The 23243-nt window shown below is 39.6% G+C and overlaps 1 protein-coding gene and 1 non-coding gene across 2 annotated transcripts in view; one reads left to right on the plus strand and one right to left on the minus strand.

Annotated features, from left to right (window-relative positions):
- The window catches only part of GLRA2 (glycine receptor alpha 2), a 218209-nt gene that overhangs the window by 51374 nt on the left and 143592 nt on the right, over nt 1–23243 (plus strand). The window contains exon 5 of the mRNA XM_027963173.2: nt 22882–22964. Coding sequence (XP_027818974.1) covers nt 22882–22964 — 83 coding nt within the window. The remainder of the gene's footprint in view (nt 1–22881; nt 22965–23243) is intronic.
- On the minus strand, nt 5466–5537 carry TRNAS-GGA (transfer RNA serine (anticodon GGA)). The gene has a single exon. It is a non-coding gene; the product is annotated as a tRNA-Ser (tRNA).

Consider the following 23243-nt stretch of genomic DNA (forward strand, 5'->3'; position numbering starts at 1 on the left):
CTCTTGTTTATTATTTGAAATTAAAGTCATTGAGTGTGCCAGTGGTTCTCATTGTCTCAGAACTGTAATCTTCCACAACCAAAATATATTTGGTAGGATGTTGGTTAGGTGGTGGTATCATATAAATGTCTGCACAAATACGTTTTTTGATTGATTCAATAAAGGAAGTGCAGGCCATTTAGTTCAATTACTACTGAGAAAAGCATACAAGTTTTTGTATGTTTCATTCAACATACATTTCATTTCAAATAATTATGCCATTCTATAGCATTTAACCACACACACACACACACACACACACACACACAGATTCAATGGTTCAGTATGGTCACCGACGGCATACTTAGAGCTCAGAGAATGGAAAACTGGTTCTAATCTCAGCTCTAATTCTAACTAAACATCTGATCTTCATCAGTTAACTTTTCTTGGGCTTGAGCTTGGGACAGAAAATTCCTCAGATGCAATTTTACTTTTGTATTCAAATATAATCTTTTCCAGAATCTTTATCACCCTATAATCAAAATAATCTCTCTTTTCTGAACCATAATAATAGTTTTTCTGTGACTCTATAAGGCTCTGACTTCTTCCTGACCCATATTTTGGCTACTTCTATACACAAATATAGCATAAGAACATAGATTTTTGGAACCAGGTAAATCTAGAATTAAATCCATGCTTTGCTACTTGCTAAGTTACATAAGCTATACCTTCAGTTACTTTAATTGGAAAATGGGAAAATCTGTATTTATCTCTGAGTATTCTTGTGAGAACAAATTATATACAGCAGAGGTCAGCAAATATATTCTATAAGGGGCAGATAGAAACTATTTTAGTTTTGCAGGTCAGGTCTCAACACTGTCATAGCTACTCAATTCTGCCATTATAGCACAAAATGGTCATAGACAATACTCAAATAGATGTGGCTGTGTTTCAATAAAACTTTATTTACAAAAACAGATAGACTAGATTTAGCCCTTTGGCCATAGTTTGCCAACCCCTGATATATAGTATATACAAATACTTGCCACAGTTCCTGACACACATGGTATGTTCTCAATAAATGAAATGATGGCTGTTTATATTTTAAAATTAACATTCTTTCTAAATAATAAGTCCTTTAAAGGACTTGACTTTAAAGTCAAGATATTTGGATTTTCCATCTTTTATACCCCCTCCCAAACAGCCAAGATTGTGTATTGTATAAGAGAGATACCAAATATATTGAATAAATATTGACATTTTAAAGATCACATTTTATATATTACATTATAGAATCCCCCTTTCTCTCTAATCTTACTACCAAAAAACAAAGTGGACAGCAAGTATCTTTGCAAATGATTTTCACAAGTGTGCAGACTCACCACTCACCACCATCAAAATTGTATTTCACAACTCTATATACAATTTAGTTCTGTACTGTACATTCCATTCTTAACCTAGTAATTTCACAGCTTGCTGATAGTGGATAGCTGCAATGTCTTTTGGAAGGAAAGAGGCTGCTCATTTGTAAAAAGTGGCAAAGTCACTGCTTTCACAAGAATCAGGGAAACTTCCCCTACTTTATTTTTAAGGAATTTAACTTTATTTTTATAATTTTTTAAAGGAAACGGAATATTCCACATAGTGATGCATTTGGTATAAGATGCAGTATTGGGCACAACCTAAGTTGATGTGACCTGATGAAATGGGACATACGTAGAGCATGGTGCTGGGAAGGAGAGTTATAAAAAGCAGCACAGAGTATCAGCTGCTCCAGCTAACCCTCTGGGCCTTGGGTGGCATTTGCTCTAGTAAATACCTGGCGTCATGCACTGCTGAAATAAAAGTAGCTTTTTTCCCCCTTCTGTTCTATAAAGCCCTTGCATTCTAGAACCATGAAGAATATAATGTTCATCAGACTAGACCAAAGGCAATTCTTCTATCTCTGCTTCACACAATTGTTTTGGGTTGGGTGGAGTTTGTCCTGTGACAGACTAGTTTCGACCTTTCCTTCATGGTGGGTATTCTATGAAATGAGGGGAAAGACCCTTGGTGTAAGAGAACTTAAGGAAACATAGCTGTAGGCAGATTTGAACTGCAGGAATGTAATTATTTGTCAGGAAGTGTTTTCAGTGAGCCAGACACCGTGCCGGGCCTAGAGATCCAGAGCTGAGTAAAATGTGGTCTCTGCCCTGGAAGGGCTCCAGCCTAACAAGGCAGGCACACACAAGACAATTTAAGTAGCAGGAATCAATAGGAACAAGGGAAAGAAAGGTGGCTCGAACTCTGCAAATGAATTCTGTGACTCAAATATTGTTAGAATTTGGGGGTTGGCACCTACACGCCTGTTTATTTGAGTCACTTGGCCCATCTTAACTAAAGGGTAAGGAATTAGTGCTAATACATGCCCAGCTACAGGTCCAACTCAAGTTTAAAGATCAGTTTCTGATGTCTAAAAGGTGCTGGAAAGTCCTTGCTGACATTCCCTTAGGAAAGACTTTCTCTCAACTCTCAGGTTTACAATGCAAATACCCGCAGGAGAGGGAACATGTTCTCAATTCATACTAAACTATAAAGAACTGACACGAAATTTTCTTTCAGATAGTAGGTTTAATGTCTGTGAAGAATAGTGGAACGAGCACGTTGGATGCCTGAGAGGAAAAATCAGATAGGACGAAGAGAGTTAAGAAAGATACAAGGAAGGGATACAACAGAAGCACCAAAGACAAACTCATGAATTGCCTCCATCTGGCACATGTGAATAATTACTGCAACATTGGTCCACATTAAAAAAATAATAATAATGTCCTATGGGTATGCTTCGTATTTGAATTGTCCTGAAACCTAAAGCATATGGATAGAAGCGCTGCATCCAGGACAAATTCTGTACTTTCTTAATTTTGTAGTAGCAGAGGTAGAATTAACTCTGCATGGAGACCAAAGCCCAAGGCTTTGATGGCCGAACAAAACAGAGAGAGAACTATGCAGCCACTGACTTGATAACAAGCAAGATTACACTTCCCACAATGTAATGTATCTGTTCATCAGAAGACAAAAGTTTAAAAAAGGGAGTAACAGTAGACCAGAAATCCATTAAGTGTCCTGCAGATTCAAATACCCGGAGTACCTGAGTAAAATTCAAGCAAATATACAGTGATGCAGGACATAGTCTCTGTTGGCGAAAAAGTGTCAAATTTGTTTCTGTCTACTTAACCTCTGATTTCTATTTTTTAATTATTCACTTCCCTGACATGTTTGATCTTACCCTGTTTTGAAGCTTTTTTGTTGACCCACCCCATTAAGTACTGATCATTCTTGACCAAAGTGTAAACAAGGACACACATCTTGCTTTGTACAGTCTCTTCAGAGATGCTCAAATTCTAAATTTATATTACTTAAAAAGGCCAAAATCCATAATGAAATAAAGTGAGCCTTGAGTATCATACATATTATTGGTCAAATAATATTTACTGAATCAAGTATAGTAAATTGTAGTAGAAATTAGGACATCATAGCATATGGTGTGCATTATGAAAGAAAAAAGGAGAGGGTGAGCATTTTTAAAAAGAAGCAGCTGGTCTCAAATGTCCACAATGCCTTTGCTAATATCTGTTTTCTTCCCTTCCTTCTCCTTCTCTGAGAATTTTCTGCCAGAATGCTGACTTTTATAGACGCATAGGATTTTTTTTTGGAAGGTATTACCTTGCAAAATATCCTTCTGTTACTGATAAGGAAGTGACTTCTTTCAAAAGTTAAATGAGTTTAAATAATGGAGCCCATAAATAGGAAAGCTCGGACAACAATCAAAGCTCTTGACATCTGTTTCAGAGCTATCATCTCCTACCTCACATTAATTCTTCATTTACTCCAATTCCAATTTAAAGACACAAACAAATACAATTCAAAAGACATATGGTTTTGGAACCAGTCTTTTGGGGACTCAATTTTCAAAGGACTATTGGAGAAAGGAGGTAAGATTTAAGATGTGGATATAAAGTATCTTCAAATTTCACAAATGACCAAAAAGACTGTTTAAATTAAGATGCCACAGTTTTGATTTTGTGTGGGTGGTCAGTTGTGTTTGATTCTTTGCGACCCCATGGACTGTAGCCCGTCAGGCTCCTCTGTCCATGGGATTTTACAGGCAAGAATACTGGATTGGGTTGCCATTTTCTACTCCAGGGGATCTTCCCCACCCAGGATTGAGCCTGAGTCTCTTGTGTCTCCTATATTGGCAGGTGGATTCTTTACCACTGAGCCACCTGGAAAGCCTTTCAAATAGGAAGCTCATTTGATAGTTTTATGTAGCATGTATAGTTTATATAGCATATCTACTTTCTGAAAAAATTTACTATCCTGGGATCCTGGAGAAGGAAATAGCGACCCACTCTGGGATTCTTGCCTGGATAATTCTATGGGCAGAGAAGCCTGGTGGGCTACAGTCCATGGGTTTGCAAAGAGTCAGACATAGTGACTAAATGCCAACACAAAACAAAGTTATTAAGTAAACTCCTTACCTTCAGGGAACTTGTTGAGAACTTATTCTATTTTTAAAGACCATCAAGAAGCAGATTTTTTATAAGTTACTCTAATGTCGTGTATAAATTATTACTTTTAAATTTATTTATTAGTTTTGGGCTGTGCTGGGTCTTTGTTGCAGTGCACAGGCATTTTCTAGCTGCTTGCCAGGGGCTCTAGAGCACATGGGCTCAGCAGTTTGGACTGTGGGCTTCTCTAGTGGTGGTGCATGGACTTAGTTGTCCCATGGCATGTGGGATCTTAGTTCCCCAACCAGGGATCGAACTCGTGCCCCCTGTATCGGAAGGCAGACTCTTAACCACTGGACCACCAGGGAAGCCTCCAGAAATTCTTCCTTATATAACTTAAATCATATTTGCTACAACTTAAATCAGTCTCATTTTCCTACATTTGTTAACATGATAAACAAATGGCTACCATTTTTATAAGGATGGAGGGATTACATCACTGATTTTGCTTTCATAAATTTTCATCCCACCAGAGTTAGTGGACATATGTTTGGCCACCAATATCATGTTGCTGGTTTCATTTTACAGTGTGTAAAATCAGCACCAAGAAGTTCTTCATGTTGCAGTTTTCAGCTTGCTGCACAGTTTGAGGCCCCTACTCTCAATTTTGTGATATTGAATGCTATCTTGGTTCCTTCTGATACTATAGTCAACAAGGCTTTTAGAGTCAAATACCCTTGAGCTAGGGTCTCTGGCCTCAGAACTAACCGTGTGACCTAGGTAAAATTTGTTCTCCCTCTGAACCTCTATTTCCTCAGCTTTGAAAAAGAGATGATTTGCTTAAGAGCTTTAGTGTATGTGAAGTCGAAGGTGTGAAGTCGCTCAGTCGTGTCCGACTCTTTGCGACCCCATGGACTGTAGCCTACCAGGCTCCTCCCTGCATGGGATTCTCCAGGCAAGAGGACTGGAGTGGGCTGCCATTTCCTTCTCCGGGGGATCTTCCCGACCCAGGGATTGAACCCGGGTCTTCTGCATTCCAGGCAGATGCTTTAACCTCTGAGCCACCAGGGAAGCTTCCAACTTCAGTTATAGAATGATTGTTATAGAACAGGAAAAAAAGAACATTCTTTATTTAGATGTCAGAGATGAAAATGGAATGCACAGCGAACTAAGACCTGCCTAAATGTTATCAAAGGTGATACTTTGATTATCTTACTCTCAATTTTGATGAGACACATAAGCCCATATTTTTCTATTAGAAGGCAGCTATGCAAAGCTGTGATTTCTTCTCTCTGTGCATATCTGGACCATGTTTATCTTTATATCCTATAATCCAGGCAAAATTACATTCTCATTTTCCAACTCTGTGTCCAAATCCTCATTAGTTTTGTGACTTGACTTAATGCAGTAATTAATGACTGTAACATAAGTGCCCACATCGGAATTAAGCAGTGAGGCTTCAGAGAAATGCTGGAAAATGCCATGGAAACCACGATTCCCTTCTTCCTAGAGGCAAGCAAGGTTAGGAGGCTGGGAGGCACTGGCATGCATATGCGCTGGTGGCTTCGGAAGGAAACTGAGCTAAGTGGTGCAGAGGGGGTGCTTTTGGAGAGTGGGCCTCAAAAGAGGTGCAGCTGAGGGTAAAAGCATTAAAGTCTAGAAAGCATGTTCTGTACATGACAGATTCTCCTACAGCATGAGAAGCTGCACTCCTGATTTTGTTCAGAAATACACATACACTTAAGGGCATAATACTGGTTCAAACACAACAGAGTAAGGATCTTACCCTTGTTTGAAGGAAAAGAGGAATTATGCAATGAAATACAAGGCAGGTGGCATGACCACGTGTCCTTGACTGTTTACCTGATTGGACTAGCAATAGCAACCAGTAAGTTATTTTCTTTTTGGAGGTAACTTTCCACTGCATTAATATTCATTAGAGTTTGCTCTGAAGGTGATGGAGCAAAGTACAGAATACCAAGAAGGTAGCTTAGGACACAGGAGCACCACACTTCCTTCCATCATTTACTGTATCCTCTAGGCTCAAAGACTAGCCTCTCTAAGCCCATCAGTTTATCATTCTGAGTCTCACTTTTCTTACTATAAAATGAGATTGAAACAGGAGATTAGATGAAGTCTGAGGCTCTGTCCTAAGTCTATAATAATTTCCTTTGGGATGAGGAAAAATGAGTGGATTCTTCATGTTCCTTAGGGCTTGGGAGACAGCAATAGGAGATTCTGAGTTGTGAGGCCTATCTCAAACTACTTTTGGATCTTTGAACCTTTTTCTCCCAAACTGAATATCTAACTTCTGAGAAGAGGAACCTGACTTTGGAGTGGGGTAGGGAAGGTTGGACTACTTGCTGCTTAAGAGGCAGCCTTATATTCAACATATAGTTTGCACAGAGACTAATACTTAATACTAAGCTCCCTACTGAGAAATTTCCCAATCGCAAATTAGATCATGCATACTCTCTGATTCAACCAGCAGGAGTATCCAAGAGATATTATTTTAGAATGTGTTCATGAATTATGGGTTTATAAACTTTCAGACAATTATACAAAGATGGTTGAATGAGATAATTATTATCTGGATATGTAGACTGAAGGAAATCACTTAGTAGATTTGAGCCAGTAGAGTTCAAGGGCTAGTATGCCATTATTCATCACCTGAATTTTCTTATGACAGGAAACCAAAGGAAATTCAGAGGTCCTGGTGAGCCTGCTCAACTTCTGTTAATGTAGGCTTCTGCCTGGTCCATAGTGCTGCTTTTCAAAGGCTTCCTGGATGGCATTAATCCCCAAATAAACACACATAATATCACCATGATGCTCATGAGACACACAAATTACTTTAGTGCATTCTCATAGCACATAACCCAAAGGAAGGACATTCCTATTTTAAAATGGGAAAATATTGTCCAGCCTCAAAAGTCAGCAGGCCCCTATATGTTAGCTGCTTGTTAAGAGTCAACTAAGTAACTGTACTTGGTTCCAAAGTGTTGTATAATCAAGAACGGACTATCCTTCCATCTGACCAATACTTCATTCTCTCTCCAACCTTAGCCGTGGAGGAACGGTGGCCAACAACTTTCCATCAGTTACTACAACTGAAGTCGTAATGTAGAAAAATGCTAGCAAAGTAACACAATTTTGCTCTCAGCTGTCAGCAGATAAAAGTTACTTTGGTTTTCTTAAAATCACATTGGCAGTTCTTTTATTTTTTGCCAAAAGTAAAATAATCCCAAATAAAACAGCAAGAGAATTGCTATACAATGCTATTCCCTCTTTTTTCAACTCAGCATCACCATTAAATAGCTGTGAACTCAGACAACAGAGTAACCATGGACAAGTTAGTTCTCATTAATTTAATGTGCAGGTTAATAGCATTTTATCTTCATGAATATTTGGTGTATAAATAAATAGTAGCTGTTAAATGACTGAAATTTAAAACGTAACTAAAATGTGGGCAGAATTGGTTATTTGAATCTTTGGTCATCTGAGCTCTTCTTTCTGATGGTGTTCATTGTAGCCCTCTCCTATTCAACACCTTGATAACATTTTCCTTCAGGAAGCATCAAAGCATTTGGAAAAGTTTTAGCTCCAGATTTATCTGTTGCTCTCCAAATTGAATCCAATCCATATTTGGACTTAATTAATACGGGCCCACCATATGTGTGCACATTTTCTGAAGGGACAAGGCACAGATGGGAGCAGATATTGTATTTTTGTCCTTCCCAGCTAGTACTGCTGAATGCATATGGGTGTTTTCTGTGATGCCTTTATGTTTGGTAAACATAGACCTTCCTAGTCAGCCACTGGTATTTCAGTCAGGGGAGAGGGGTAGAACAGCTGATGAACCAGCACTGTTGCCATTCACTCCCTGCAAAACCCAAGGTCAGCATGGAGAAACAGGTCTTATAGTTATTTGGAATTAACTAAAAGGATAGGCTCTAATAGCAAAGCTTACTACTAACCTTGGGTTTAGTTTCAATCTTAGATAAAACTGAAGAAATGATTTCTCACCAGTGTCCTAGCCACATGATTTTGAGCCCTGTTATCCATCTAGCTTCATCCCTCCATTTGATACTCTCAGTATCAAAGTTTGCTCTTGGGGATACTGGTAAGGAACCTGAGAATCTATCAACTCACATACACAAAGGAGGAAATGACTAACAGTACTTGAAATACTACTCTCTCCCTAGATTTTCATCTTAGTAGTCAGGGAAGCCTTTAGCTAAATGTCTATTATCCCATTACGAAAGTGTTAGTAGCTCAGTCATGTCTGACTCTTTGCGACCCCATGGACTATAGCCCACCAGGCTCCTCGGTCCATGGGATTCTCCAGGCAAGAATACTGGAGTGGGTTTCCATGCCCTTCTCCAGCAGATCTTCCCAACCCAGGGATAAGAGTTGGGAGGAGTTTGATCAGGAGCATGCACTGGAATCTTTCCAGAATCCTAATAATTTCCACACCATGACTTTTCAACCTTTACTTATATAAACAGTCTTACCAGGCAATGCCACATGTGCACCTGCCCGTGGACCCGGCTTAGGGCTGGAATGAGCAAGACCGTCTTTATGCTTTACATGATGTGCAAGGTCAAAGCAGCCATTTAATTACAGAACTTTCAGAAGATGAGCTTAAAGACTTCATGCCTTACCTGCCTAGCCAAACTTGGACTGATTTACTTTTGTTCTCTGTGGACAAGGATCCTTTTATGGGTACCTTGAGTTTTAATTCAAGATCATCAAATAATTATTGTAAGTCATACTTCCCTGACAGATCCAAAGGGCCCTCTAAGGATCTAGATCTGTAAGGTAGGTTATCCACTCTGCCCAATCAGTGTAATGAAAGGGAGCAATGAAAAGCCTTTTAGTTGATTGAGTTCAGCTATGTCTGATTTACATAACCTGGAACATTCTTTAAATGAGAATTTGAAAACAACTTTAAAAAGATGAATAATAAATGCACAACTATTGGAATAGACTCCATAAAAAGAATACATATATGTATACACAGACACATATATATATTAATATATTAGTGATATTAAACTATGATCCCTTCAAAGAAACCATTATTTCAGGTGTCTGATAAGCGTGATGCCCAATAAATGCTTGCCAAAAATTGCTGAATGGATATACTAGATTATACCCCAGATGGAGTTCTATTTAACATGAATCTCTCCTGACTAAAGACATGGAGCTGGTCTCCCTCCATGCTCTGTCTTCATCCCTGACCAGTACCAGGGGTTTTTATAAATCTTTAGTTGGGGATCATCCAGTGAATGTTGCAGCCACCACCCCAACTTTCTTTAAAATTTCTCAGTGGCTCTCAGGGATATTAGATTTTCTAGTCAGAGACCAGAGACAGCACTCTGACACACTACTACTGCCCTGAGTAGAGTTCCATTGCCTACTTTTGCACACTTGTGTGTGTTAACAAGCATCCTGTTGGGTTCTTCTCTGCTGCACCTTCCACTCTTCTTAGCAGCTACCCCAGTTTTTTCTAGTCACACCTACCATATTCTTGGTTGCCAGTGAATTGACCTTGTGTGTTCTGCCTTGACCTTCGCAGCATCCCTCTCCCTGGTGACTGAGGTTCATGACTAACCTCCCTCGCTGTCTCCCTACCCCTGATCCAGTCACTTAGAAGTCTTCTTGAGCCTAATTGTCCAGACAAGGTTTTGAGTAGAAAGTCTTATTTTCCAAAGAGAGTGCTAGTGCCACTGAAAAAATCAGACCTCTTTCTCAATCCCTGCCTATTTCTCTTTCAAACTGTTCTCCTCTTAGTCCATCACATGCACAGTAACTAAAGTCCTCCTTGGGACATGCTGAAGTAGAGCTTCTTAAAATGTGCTCCATAAGATCAGCCCAGCATTAACTGAGCTATTTCTCAGGAGGACCTGGGAATCTGCATTCCTACCAAGACCCTCAGATGATACCTACATTGACCAGAGTTTGAAACCCATTGTGCTAAAGAAGACCCTGATCAGACAACTAGCCTAATGGTATCTTTTAATCCAATGACCATTTAACTCCTTCCCTCCATCTCCCCATATGTGTGGGTTGTATAAATGATGCATGTTTAACTTGATTTCTAACTTGCTCCAGGCTAATTTCACTTAAGAAGGACACTCTTGTTTAATACATGATGTATCCTGTCAAATCTCTCTGGCATTAGAATGTCACATGATTCAGAAATTTCCAAGTATACCTGAGAGGAAAGAGTCAACAGACCTACACGACCTACACTGTACAGTAAAGCTGCCCTTAACATTTTAAGAGAAAGAGTGAATAGTGTTCTAGGATGTGGTATGACAAAGCCCTATGGGAACAACAAATATATAGCCAGATTGCCAGAAAGTTCTAATTTTAAGAAGCATGATTATTTAAACTTAAGGCTTTCATCACATTCAAGAGTGGAAATTCACCTATAAGAGGAAATTTTTATGCTGGTCATCTTCACTTGCAGTTTAGAATCATAGAAATTTTGAGCAGGATGGAGTTGTGGGTAAGGAATGAGGCTCAGAGATATAGTTAGGGTCAAACTGCTCTTTCTCTAGAAGCCTGGTCCACCACCCAGGCCTCTGGATCCCCAGTCAATGATGCTTCTACTCTAAGAGGTGGCCAGGGGAGGCTAGAGGAGTTTTTAAAAGGAAAAGTCATGGGAAGCCTGGATAACTGCAGAAAATATGAAGACAACCAAGGTGTCTACAATCTATTCTGCTTGATTAACGGACATCAGAAGATGATAAACTAGCAACAGATTCTAAGAAGGAACATTGTAGAGTAGAAAATAATAAACTAACTTTGACATCAATTAAAGTTGGGTTCAAATCTAACTTTGGTTGCTCACTGTTTTTGTGACTTTGGGGAAATGGCATAACCTCTCTGAGCTCCAATGTGCTTATCTCAAAAACAGAGAGAACTCTCTCTGCCTCCTGGGATAGTACTCCACGACTGCAAAATAATGAGAGCACTTGAGCTACAGCAGGTGCTCACAGAATGATTATCAATACTATTGAAATCACTTGAAGTTTTATTTTTCCTTATTAAGCATTTTAATCCTAAAAGAACATAGGTTCTATACCCTCTGCTATTTCCATGTACCACTGAAGGTTTGCATATACTACACAGAGTGTGCTACGCATGGTCCCTGAGAGAGGAATGGCAGGAATATACCTGAGACTCTTGCTTTTCCCAAAACACAGACGGCATATCTCTTTACATGTGTGTTCTGCCTTTACTTGTACAATTCACTGTTAACATTCTGATTTTCTATTAATCTTTTGTGAACTTCCTGAATATGTGACAAAGTATGTACAGTCTACTTTTGAACTATTTTTTTATCACAGTATTATTTATTGCTTTCTTGCAATAAAGTACTGAAGCAAAAAAAAAAAAAAAAAAAAAAGCATCCCTTTACCCTTTCTTTCCAAACAAGACAGACTACTATATCAGAATTAACTCTCTTTGAATGTTGGAAATCTTTTCTTTAGGCAAGAAGATCCTTCATGACAATTTGTAATTCCATCTGAAAATTCGTTTTCTCTTCAAATGGCTTTTTCTTCCCTCAAGAATCTTTTACTGGGAATGGTCTTCCACTTATATGGAATTCCTTATGAATGAGTAGTTGCTTTACAAGTCAAGGAACCTTCTGTCCACCACGAAATTATAAAGTGATTAATATGCATGCTTCTAGCAATATGAGAACAGTCCTGGCCATGAACCCAGCTACCTGATCAAGGCTAGAGGACAGGTGGACATGGTTTTCTGGCTTTTTTTCCATTTGGTTTGCCTTATTTCTAGTTCCTGCTAGAAATGCTAGCAACTTACAGAGAGGGGCCAGGCAAGCTTTCTGGCTTCCTTTGCCAGTCTTGGAATCTGGCAACACCCCATGGGCTCTGGAGTGTTTTTATACGTATAATTACAATTACACGTACGTACAATTATAACAATTACGTATAATTATGATTTTACACTGTATAATTACGATTATACAGTGGAAGTGACAAACAGATTCAAGGGATTAGATCTGATAGACAGAGTGCCTGAAGAACTATGAACAGAGGCTTGTGACATTGTATAGGAGGCAGTGATCAAAACCATAACCAAGAAGAAGAAATGCGAACAGGCAAAAGGGCTGTCTGAGGAGGCCTTGCAAATAGCTGTGAAAAGAAGAGAAGTGAAAGGCAAAGGAGAAAAGGAAACATATACCCATCTGAATGCTGAGTTCTAAAGAATAGAAAGAGAGATAAGAAAGCCTTCCTAAGGGATCAATGCAAAGAAATAGAGGAAAACAATAGAATGGGAAAGACTAAAGAGCTCTTCAAGGAAATTAGAGACACCAAGGGAACATTTCATGAAAAGATGGGCACAATGAAGGACAGAAATTGTGTGGACCTAACAGAAGCAGAAGATATTAAGGAGAGGTCGCAAGAATACACAGAAGAACCATATAGAAGACATCTTAAAGACCCAGATAACCATGATGGTGTGATCACTCACCTAGAGCCAGACATGATGGAGTGCCAAGTCAAGTGGGCCTTAGGAAGCATCACTATGAACAAAGCTAGTGGAGGTGATGGAATTTCAGCTAAGTTATTGCAAATCCTAAAAGATGATACTGTGAAAGTGCTACACTCAATATGCCAGCAAATTTGGAAAACTCAGCAGTGGCCACAGGACTGGAACAGGTCAGTTTTCATTCCAGTCCCAAAGAAAGGCATGCCAAAGAATGTTCAAACCACCACACAATTGCATTCATCTCACACACCAGCAAAGTAATGATCAAAATTCTCCAAGCTAGGCTTCAACAGTAAGTGAACCCAGAACTCCCAGATGTTCAAGCTGGATTTAGAAAAGACAGAGGAACCAGAGATCAAATTGCCAACATCTGTTGGATCATACAAAGAGCAAGAGAATTCCAGAAAAAAAAATCTACTTCTGCTTCATTGACTATGCTAAAGCCTTTGACTTTACAAAGTCAAAGTTTGTTGACTTCACAACAAACTGTGGAAAGTTCTTCAACAGATAGGAATACCAGACAACCTTACCTGCCTCCTGAGAGGCAGAAGGGGACTGCAGAGGGTGAGATGGTTGGATGGCATCACCAACTCAATGGATATGAGCTCAGCAAGCTCCAAGAGATGGTGAAGGACAGGGAAGCCTGACTTGCTGCAGTCCATGGGGTGGCAAAGAGTCAGACATGACTGAGTGACTGAATGACATGGGCTCCGATGACCCTCCTCTTCTAAATCCTTTGTGTTTTCCCATTTCTGCTGAATAAAAGCCTTACATTCTCCCACAGAGCTTGAGGATGCTGATTCATTTGTTTAACAAATGTTTACTGAATACCTACTCTGTTCAAGGCATTATTTTAGAAGGTAAAAAGGTAAACTTATAGCCTTTGTGGTTATTGCATAAGGGAAGAACTTTGCGTAGGAGAGAAATAAGTAAATTTAAAAATTCATTTGATTTAAAAAACTGTAATATTAATGCTTGTTCATACTGTCCATGGGGTTCTCAAGGCAAGGATACTGAAGTGGTTTGCCATTCCCTTCTCCAATGGACCACATTCTGTCAGAGCTCTCCACCATGACCTGCCCGTCTTGGGTAGCCCCATGGGCATGGTTTAGTTTCATTGAGTTAGACAAGGCTGTGGCCCATGGCAGCCAGAGCTACCCCACGTCCGAGGTCAGGGGCAGTGGCTGAGAATGCCAGGCTGCAACAGCGCAGGAGCCTTAGATTTAAGGGACTAGATCTGATAGAGTGCCTGATGAATTATGGATGGAGGTTCGTGACATTGTACAGGAGACAGGGATCAGGACAATCCCTATGGAAAAGAAATGCGAAAGAGCAAAATGGCTGTCTGGGGAGACCTTACAAATAGCTGTGAAAAGAAGAGAAGCAAAAAGCAAAGGAGAAAAGGGAAGATATAAGCATCTGAATGCAGAGTTCCAAAGAATAGCAAGAAGAGATAAGAAAGCCTTCTTCAGCGATCAATGCAAAGAAATAGAGGCAAACAACAGAATGGGAAAGACAGAAAATTAGAGATACAAAGGGAACATTTCATGCAAAGATGGGCTCGATAAAGGACAGAAATGGTATGGACCTAACAGAAGCAGAAGATATTAAGAAGAGGTGCCAAGAATACACAGAAGAACTGTACAGAAAAGATCTTCATGACCAAGATAATCCCGATGGTGTGATCACTCACCTAGAGCCAGACATCCTGGAATGTGAAGTCAAGTGGGCCTTAGAAAGCATCACTATAAACAAAGCTAGTGGAGGTGATGGAATTCCAGTGGAGCTGCTTCAAATCCTGAAAGATGATGCTGTGAAAGTGCTGCACTCAATATGCCAGCAAATTTGGAAAACTCAGCAGTGGCCACAGGACTGGAAAAGGTCAGTTTTCATTTCAATCCCAAAGAAGGGCAATGCCAAAGAATGCTCAAACTACCACGCAATTGCACTCATCTCACACGCTAGCAAAGCAATGCTCAAAATTCTCCAAGCCAGGCTTCAGCAATACGTGAACCGTGAACTTCCAGATGTTCAAGCTGGTTTTAGAAAAGGCAGAGGAACCAGAGATCAAATTGCCAACATCCACTGGATCATGGAAAAAGCAAGACAGTTCCAGAAAAACATCTATTTCTGCTTTATTGACTATGCCAAAGCCTTTGACTGTGTGGATCACAAAAAACTGTGGAAAATTCTGAAAGAGATGGGAATACCAGACCACCTGACATGCCTCTTGAGAAATCTGTATAAAGGTCAGGAAGCAACAGTTAGAACTGGACATGGAACAACAGACTGGTTCCAAATAGGAAAAGGAGTATGTCAAGGCTGTATATTTAACTTATTTAACTTATTTATTTATTTAATATATTTAGCTTATTTAACTTATACGTAGAGTACCTCATGAGAAACGCTGGGCTGGAAGAAGCACAAGCTGGAATCAAGATTGCCAGGAGAAATATCAATAACCTCAGATATGCAGATGACACCACCCTTTTGGCAGAAAGTGAAGAGGAACTCAAAAGCCTCTTGATGAAAGTGAAAGTGGAGAGTGAGAAAGTTGGCTTAAAGCTCAACATTCAGAAAACGAAGATCATGGCATCTGGTCCCATCACTTCATGGAAATAGATGGGGAAACAGTGGAAACAGTGTCAGACTTTATTTTGGGGGGCTCCAAAATCACTGCAGATGGTGACTGCAGCCATGAAATTAAAAGATGCTTACTCCTTGAAAGGAAAGTTATGACCAACCTAGATAGCATATTAAAAAGCAGAGACATTACTTTGCCAACAAAGGTCCGTCTAGTCAAGGCTATGGTTTTCCAGTGGTCATGTATGGATGTGAGAGTTGGACTGTGAAGAAAGCTGAGTGCTGAAGAATTGATGCTTTTGAACTGTGGTGTTGGAGAAGACTCTTGAGAGTCCCTTGGACTGTAGGGAGATCCAACTAGTCCATTGTGAAAGAGGTCAGCCTTGGGATTTCTTTGGAAGGAATGATGCTAAAGCTGGAACTCCAGTACTTTGGACACCTCAGGCAAAGAGTAGACTCATTGGAAAAGACTCTGATGCTGGGAGGGATTGGGGGCAGGAGGAGAAGGGGACGACAGAGGATGAGATGGCTGGATGGCATCACTGACTCGATGGACGTGAGTCTGAGTGAACTCTGGGAGTTGGTGATGGACAGGGAGGCCTGGTGTGCTGTGATTCATGTGGTTGCTAAGAGTCAGACACGACTGAGCGACTGAACTGAAGTGAACTGAACTGAACTGAATATAAATGTGGTTTACAATGTCTGCATCTATCAGTCATTTAAACTTTAAGTAAGATATAAACCTAAGCTGGTATGATGAGCAAGGTGAACTAAATAGGAAAGTAGTATGGAATGGAATGAGGGAAGCTGATTTTTTTGTGCTTTGTCTTATCCTTTTGCTTTTAAAATAGAAATGTTCCCTCAGCCTTCTCACTCTGTATAAAGAAGCAGGGTCTCTATAAGGGAACTTTATTCTTTCTCTTGGGCAAACAGGAGTAGGTGTGCTCTGAATACCCACATGTCTTCACAATAACAGAGGGGGATGTGTGATAATGCTTCAGTAAATGAGTTATTTAAGAAAAATCAAATGGGCTGGGAAGATCCGTTGGAGAAGGGATAGGCTACCCACTCCAGTATTCTTGGGTTTCCCTGATGGCTCAGCTGTAAAAGAATCTGCCTGCAATATGGGAGACCTGGGTTTGATTCCTGGGTTGGGAAGATCCCCTGGAGAAGGGAACAGCTACCCATTACAGTATTCTGGCCTGGAGAATTCCATGGACTGTATACTCCACAAGGTCGCAAAGAGTCAGACACGACTCAGTGACTTTCACTTTCAACTAAAAAATGGAGAGCCAGAGTAATGGAGATAAAATATTGGTCGCATTTTGGTATATGTTGTGTGTGCAATTTCTACATCTCTTGGGCTTCCCTGATAGCTCAGTTGGTAAATAATCTGCCTGCAATGCATGAGACCCTGGTTCGATTCCTTTGGAGAAGTGATAGGCTACCCACTCCAGTATTCTTGGGCTTCCCTTGTAGCTCAGCTGGTAAAGAATCCACCTGAAATGTGGGATACCTGGGTTCAATCCCTAAGTTGGGAAGATCCGCTGGAGAAGGGAAAGGTTACCCACTCCAGTATTCTGGCCTGGAGAATTCCATGGACGGGGTAGTCCATGGGGTCGCAAATAGTTGGACACGACTGAGTGACTTTCACTTCACTCTGTATCTCTGTACAAAATAATATCAAGCTCACTTTTCTCCCAAACCCATGTTTTTAAATTTAAAGATAGCTTTTAAAAATCAATAGTGGTTACTTTGGAAGGTTCTTGACAGAAGAGAGCACAAGGGAGTGTTCTGCGGTGATGGGAATATTCTAAGTCTGCATCTCGGTGCATGTTAAACAGGTGGGTATAGATGTAAAAAAGGTATCACGCTGTAACTTATGATTTGTGTATTTTTACTGTGTTTAACATATACTTCAGTGAAAAAGGGAAAAAACTAAGTAAAACCCAAGTCTGTGTTTTAGGCCTGCAGATGTGCGGTAAACTAGACACCAAAAATTATAGGCTCTGGGGTCCATGAAAGAACTGATTAGATCTTTCTAATCGCTTCCCATTTGCTCAGATGATGACATGATTTAGCAAAGTGGGGAGCTGTTAACTTGCCTCCTTGTTATTGACACCCATTGGGTTCCCATACAAAACCTATCTAGAAAGGGAAATAGGAAAACAAATAAGGAAGGAGGGAAATACACACAGTTCTCAGCTGAGACTGAGATTCAGATTCCCAGCTGAGACTGAAATTCAGAGAGTTTCATGCTCTTTGGAAATTTCACTCAGTGGGGCTTTTCCATGGTGTTAATAGTTTTGACCCCAAGAACTCTGTAGGATTGTTACATCTGCCACAAAGCCAGAAATATCCTGTCTGAAGCTTTTTTCCCTAAATAAGTGCAAAAAGTTCATAAAAGAATCCAATTAAGCAAACCTATGATTAAGAATATTAAAATTGGGTCACTTCCAATAGCAAACAAAATACCACTGAATTCCTTGTTGCATGTTTTAAAACTATTCATTTCTGCTATTACTAGTTTTTAATTTCTCAAAAGTAAACTTTTCAAAATCATAATGAAATTTCCAGGTTTTCTGGTTTTGATTCAGTTAGACTATGCACATGCCCTCTGATTATTTTTATATGATGGACATATTTTTGTTTGATGAAAATATTTCCTCTGTAAAAACTGAAAAAAAAATAGATTCTTACTGTGTTAATAACAATTTTAAACTCACAGATACTTTTGAAATTCCCCTCCCTTAATAAAGTGTCAGTTTTAAAAAAATTTCTGATTACCAGAGATTTTCATTTTGATTCTTTTACTCTTCCTTTATGTTAAAGAGTTCATGGCATTGATCTCAATAAAATAAAACCTCAAAAAAACAAAGTCTTTATGTTAGGAAGAAATTTAAATATATTTAACTATATTTATATTGATATCTGTAAATGAACTCCACAACTGACAAAAATCATTTTTCCTGTCTAAAATGTCATTTTAGCTTGGATATTTAGAACTCAAAACTATTGCTTTTCCTTTAGAAATGTAGTATTTATGTTCTCAGAATAGCTCACAGAGGTAGGTAACTTATTTAGCAATGAAGGTGAAATACTGTATGTTTGTGGCAAAATTTTAACAATAATAATATAACTATAGTAATAGCAAAACATTACTGAATAAAAGATAATTTAATAATTTCACCTTTTAGCTATTCTTTGAAGAAAAGCATGCTTAATAACATAAAATTGATCATCTTCAAATAGACTACACTTGTCAATATAGATAAAACAGAATGAATAAAGACTTAAAAAAATAGTATGAATCATCTCACCAACCAAAAATAACTACTCTTAATATAGTGCTGTGTTCACTTCTAATACTGAAAACATTTTTGCATGATTGGGAGTACACTGTACTGTTTTTGTATCTTGCTTTTCCCTGTCATTGTTGTATTTTAATGATTTTGAAGATTGGCAGCATGGATTCTTTGCCTAATCTCACTTCAAATCCCAAATCTTTTATTTTTTTTAAATAAAATTTATTTATTTTAATTAGAGGCTAATTACTTTACAATATTGTATTGGTTTTGCCAGACATCAACATGAATCCGCCACAGGTATACACATGTTCCCCATCCTGAATCCCCCTCCCTCCTCCCTCCCCATACCATCCCTAGGGTCGTCCCAGTGCACCAGCCCCGAGCACCCTGTATCATGCATTGAACCTGGACTGGCGAGTCGTTTCATATATGATATTATACATGTTTCAATGCCATTCTCCCAAATCATCCCACCCTCGCCCTCTCCCACAGAGTCTAAAAGACTGTTCTATACATCTGTGTCTCTTTTGCTGTCCTGCATACAGGGTTATCGTTACCATCTTTCTAAATTCCATATATATGCGTTAGTTTGCAGCACTGTTTATAATAGCCAGGACATGGAAGCAACCTAGATGTCCATCAGCAGATGAATGGATAAGAAAGCTGTGGTACATATATACACTGGGGTATTACTCAGCCATTAAAAAGAATACATTTGAATCAGTTCTAATGAGGTGGATGAAACTGGAGCCAAATCTTTTCTTTCTTTAAAATAACTGGGCCACACTTTTATTATTATTATTATTTTGTTTTGGATTGAATAGGTATAACACAAAGCTGAGAAAGGAAAGAAAAGGGAATCAGGAAGGGAGAGCATGACAGAAAGGAAGAGTTCAGGTAACAGTGCAAGAGTCAGAGGGGTCTAAGGATAGAAAAGATATTTGAGAGAAAACGAACAGAAACTTGGAACAGTGAACTTCAGAATAACATGGATTCTAGCATTAGAGCAAAATGGCAATACGCATCATTTGATTCTACCCCATCATTTGATAGTGAAGTGAAAGTCACTCAGTTTAGTTCAGTTCAGTTCAGTCGCTCAGTTGTGTCCGACTCTTTGCAACCCCATGAATCGCAGCACGCCAGGCCTCCCTGTCCATCACCAACACCTGGAGTCCACTCAGACTCACGTCCATCAAGTCAGTGATGCCATCCAGCCATCTCATCCTCTGTCGTCCCCTTCTCCTCCTGCCCCCAATCCCTCCCAGCATCACAGTCTTTTCCAATGAGTCAACTCTTCACATGAGGTGACCAAAGTACTGCGGTTTCAGCTTTAGCATCATTCCTTCCAAAGAAATCCCAGGGCTGATCTCCTTCAGAATGGACTGGTTGGATCTCCTTGCAGTCCAAGGGACCCTCAAGAGTCTTCTCCAACACCACAGTTCAAAAGCATCAATTCTTCAGCACTCAGCCTTCTTCACAGTCCAACTCTCACATCCATACATGACCACTGGAAAAACCATAGCCTTGACTAGATGGACCTTTGTTGGCAAAGTAATGTCTCTGCTTTTGAATATGCTATCTAGGTTGGTCATAACTTTTCTTCCAAGGAGTAAGCTCTTTTAATTTTATGACTTCAGTCACCATCTGCAGTGATTTTGGAGCCCCCCAAAATAAAGTCTGACACTGTTTCCACTGTTTTCCCATCTATTTCCATGAAGTGATGGGACCAGATGCCATGATCTTCGTTTTCTGAATGTTGAGCTTTAAGCCAACTTTCTCACTCTCCTCTTTCACTTTCATCAAGAGGCTTTTTAGTTCCTTTCACTTTCTGCCATAAGGGTGGTGTCATCTGCATATCTGAGGTTATTGATATTTCTCCTGGCAATCTTGATTCCAGCTTGTGCTTCTTCCAGCCCAGCGTTTCTCATGATGTACTCTGCATATAAGTTAAATAAGCACGGTGACAATATACAGCCTTGACATACTCCTTTTCCTATTTGGAACCAGTCTGTTGTTCCACGTCCAGTTCTAACTGTTGCTTCCTGGCCTACATACAGGTTTCTCAAGAGGCAGGTCAGGTGGTCTGGTATTCCCATCTCTCTCAGAATTTTCCACAGTTTATTGTGATCCACACAGTCAAAGGCTTTGGCATAGTCAATAAAGCAGAAATAGATGTTTTTCTGGAACTGTCTTGCTTTTTCCATGATCCAGTGGATGTTGGCAATTTGATCTCTGGTTCCTCTGCCTTTTCTAAAACCAGCTTGAACATCTGGAAGTTCACGGTTCACGTATTGCTGAAGCCTGGCTTGGAGAATTTTGAGCATTTGTTTACTAGCATGTGAGATAAGTGCAATTGTGCGGTAGTTTGAGCATTCTTTGGCATTGCCTTTCTTTGGGATTGGAATGAAAACTGACCATTTCCAGTCCTGTGGCCACTGCTGAGTTTTCCAAATTTGCTGGCATATTGAGGGCAGGACTTTCACAGCGTCATCTTTCAGGATTTGAAATAGCTCAACTGTAATTCTATCACCTCCACTAGCTTCGTTCGTAGTGATGCTTCCTAAGGCCCACTTGACTTCACATTCCAGGATGTCTGGCTCTAGGTGAGTGAAGTCACTCAGTTGTGTCCAATTCTTTGTGACCCCATGGCCTATACAATCCATGGAATTTTCTAGGCCAGGATATTGGAGTGGGTAGCACTTCCCTTGTACAGGGGATCTTCCCAATCCAGGGATCGAACCCAGGTCTCTCGCATTGCAGGTGAATTCTTAAGGATGCATGTTTATTGAGTTTAATGTCTTTCTTTGGGGACAGAGACATTTGGAGGCAGTTCTTGAAAGGGAACACAGATCTGCTGATTCTCAACCTTAATTTCCTTCTTCTAATCTCTGAGGTTTAAAAAAACTGAAGAGTAAGAGGTGTGCGGCATTTCCTCGAGGACTAAGAAAGGAAATAGTGGAAGAGATGGTGACTTAATCGATATCCTCATAAAAGACTTGATCAGAGGTGGCTGGACCCTGGAAAGTTAAGGAAAGGGAAATATAGCAGTCCCTGAAGGACGCAGAGAAGTGAATACTATGTACAAGCTACGATCCTGACGTGGCTTTTTAGATCCAGAATTACCCGCTCCAGATTTGTGACAATTCTAGAATGAATGCTAGAATATACAATTGACCTGTCCATGTAGTTAGCAAATGAAAAGATAGCGAAGTATTTGCCCATTTGATGGAAGGAGAGCCAATACTTGCCACAACCAATTATGCTTATTACATCATTTTTTTTCCCTTGAAGCAAAGCCCATATGTCCAACTTCAAAGCATGACAAATTTTACATCTTTTGGACATCAGTGTGCATAAGAGCCCACTTTCCTGTTAGATTGTTTCTCAATGCTCTTCTTTCTTTATTTATTTAATCACCTAAATTATGTATTTATTTATATAACTTTAAAGTTTTAGTATTGTAATTGGGGTATAGCCAATTAACAATGTGATGGTAGTTCCAGGTGAACAGCAAAGGGACTCAGCCATACACATACATTTAGCCATTCTCTCCCCAAACCCCTCCCATCCAGGCTGGCACATAATATTGAGCAGAGTTCTGTGTGCTATATAATAGGTCTTTGTTGGTTATCCAGTTTTAATACAGCAGTGTTTACATGACCTTCACAAAATCCTTAACTATCCTTTCCCCCCAGAAACCTCTTGATTCTAGAATAAACTTGAGACCAGTGCTACTGGGAAGGTGACAGTCAGAGACTGGAAGATGGGAATGGAGAGTAAGAGGTTACAGCAAAATTCTATAGTATTTTAAAAATTTACCAATGACTACTGTTCATTTGAAAATTAGAAATCATTGTCCTGAGTGAGAGCTGAGATTTCATCATCTGTATCAGTGTTACCCTGCTTAATACCAAATATATTTTTGGTTTGCTTCTCAAGAATCAGATCTCACAAATTAAAAACTTGTTTTCAATTTTCTTTTCTTTGCTAAGGCTCACCTTGACCTTATCCTGTCCCATGGACTTGAAGAATTTTCCAATGGATGTCCAGACTTGTACAATGCAGCTGGAGAGTTGTAAGTCATTACTACTGAAGTAACCACCTGCTTGTTTTAAGCAATGACCTGGTTCTTTTCAGTGTGTCATTAAAGAGAAAAAAACCCATAGGAGTCAATCTATACCTATTTAACAACTCTCGAGGTCCTAAGGGAAGGACAAGTAAAAGTGTGTGTACATGACTTATACCCAAGAGCACAAAGACCATTTTTCAAAGTAAAAAGCCAAATAACTTGCCCTTCCTCGAAAAACAAGCCTGATTTAGTAAGCTTTTCTTTGAAATGAAAATGTCTCCTGGG

Source organism: Ovis aries, chromosome X, assembly GCF_016772045.2.
Source record: "Ovis aries strain OAR_USU_Benz2616 breed Rambouillet chromosome X, ARS-UI_Ramb_v3.0, whole genome shotgun sequence".
Lineage (NCBI taxonomy): Eukaryota > Metazoa > Chordata > Mammalia > Artiodactyla > Bovidae > Ovis > Ovis aries.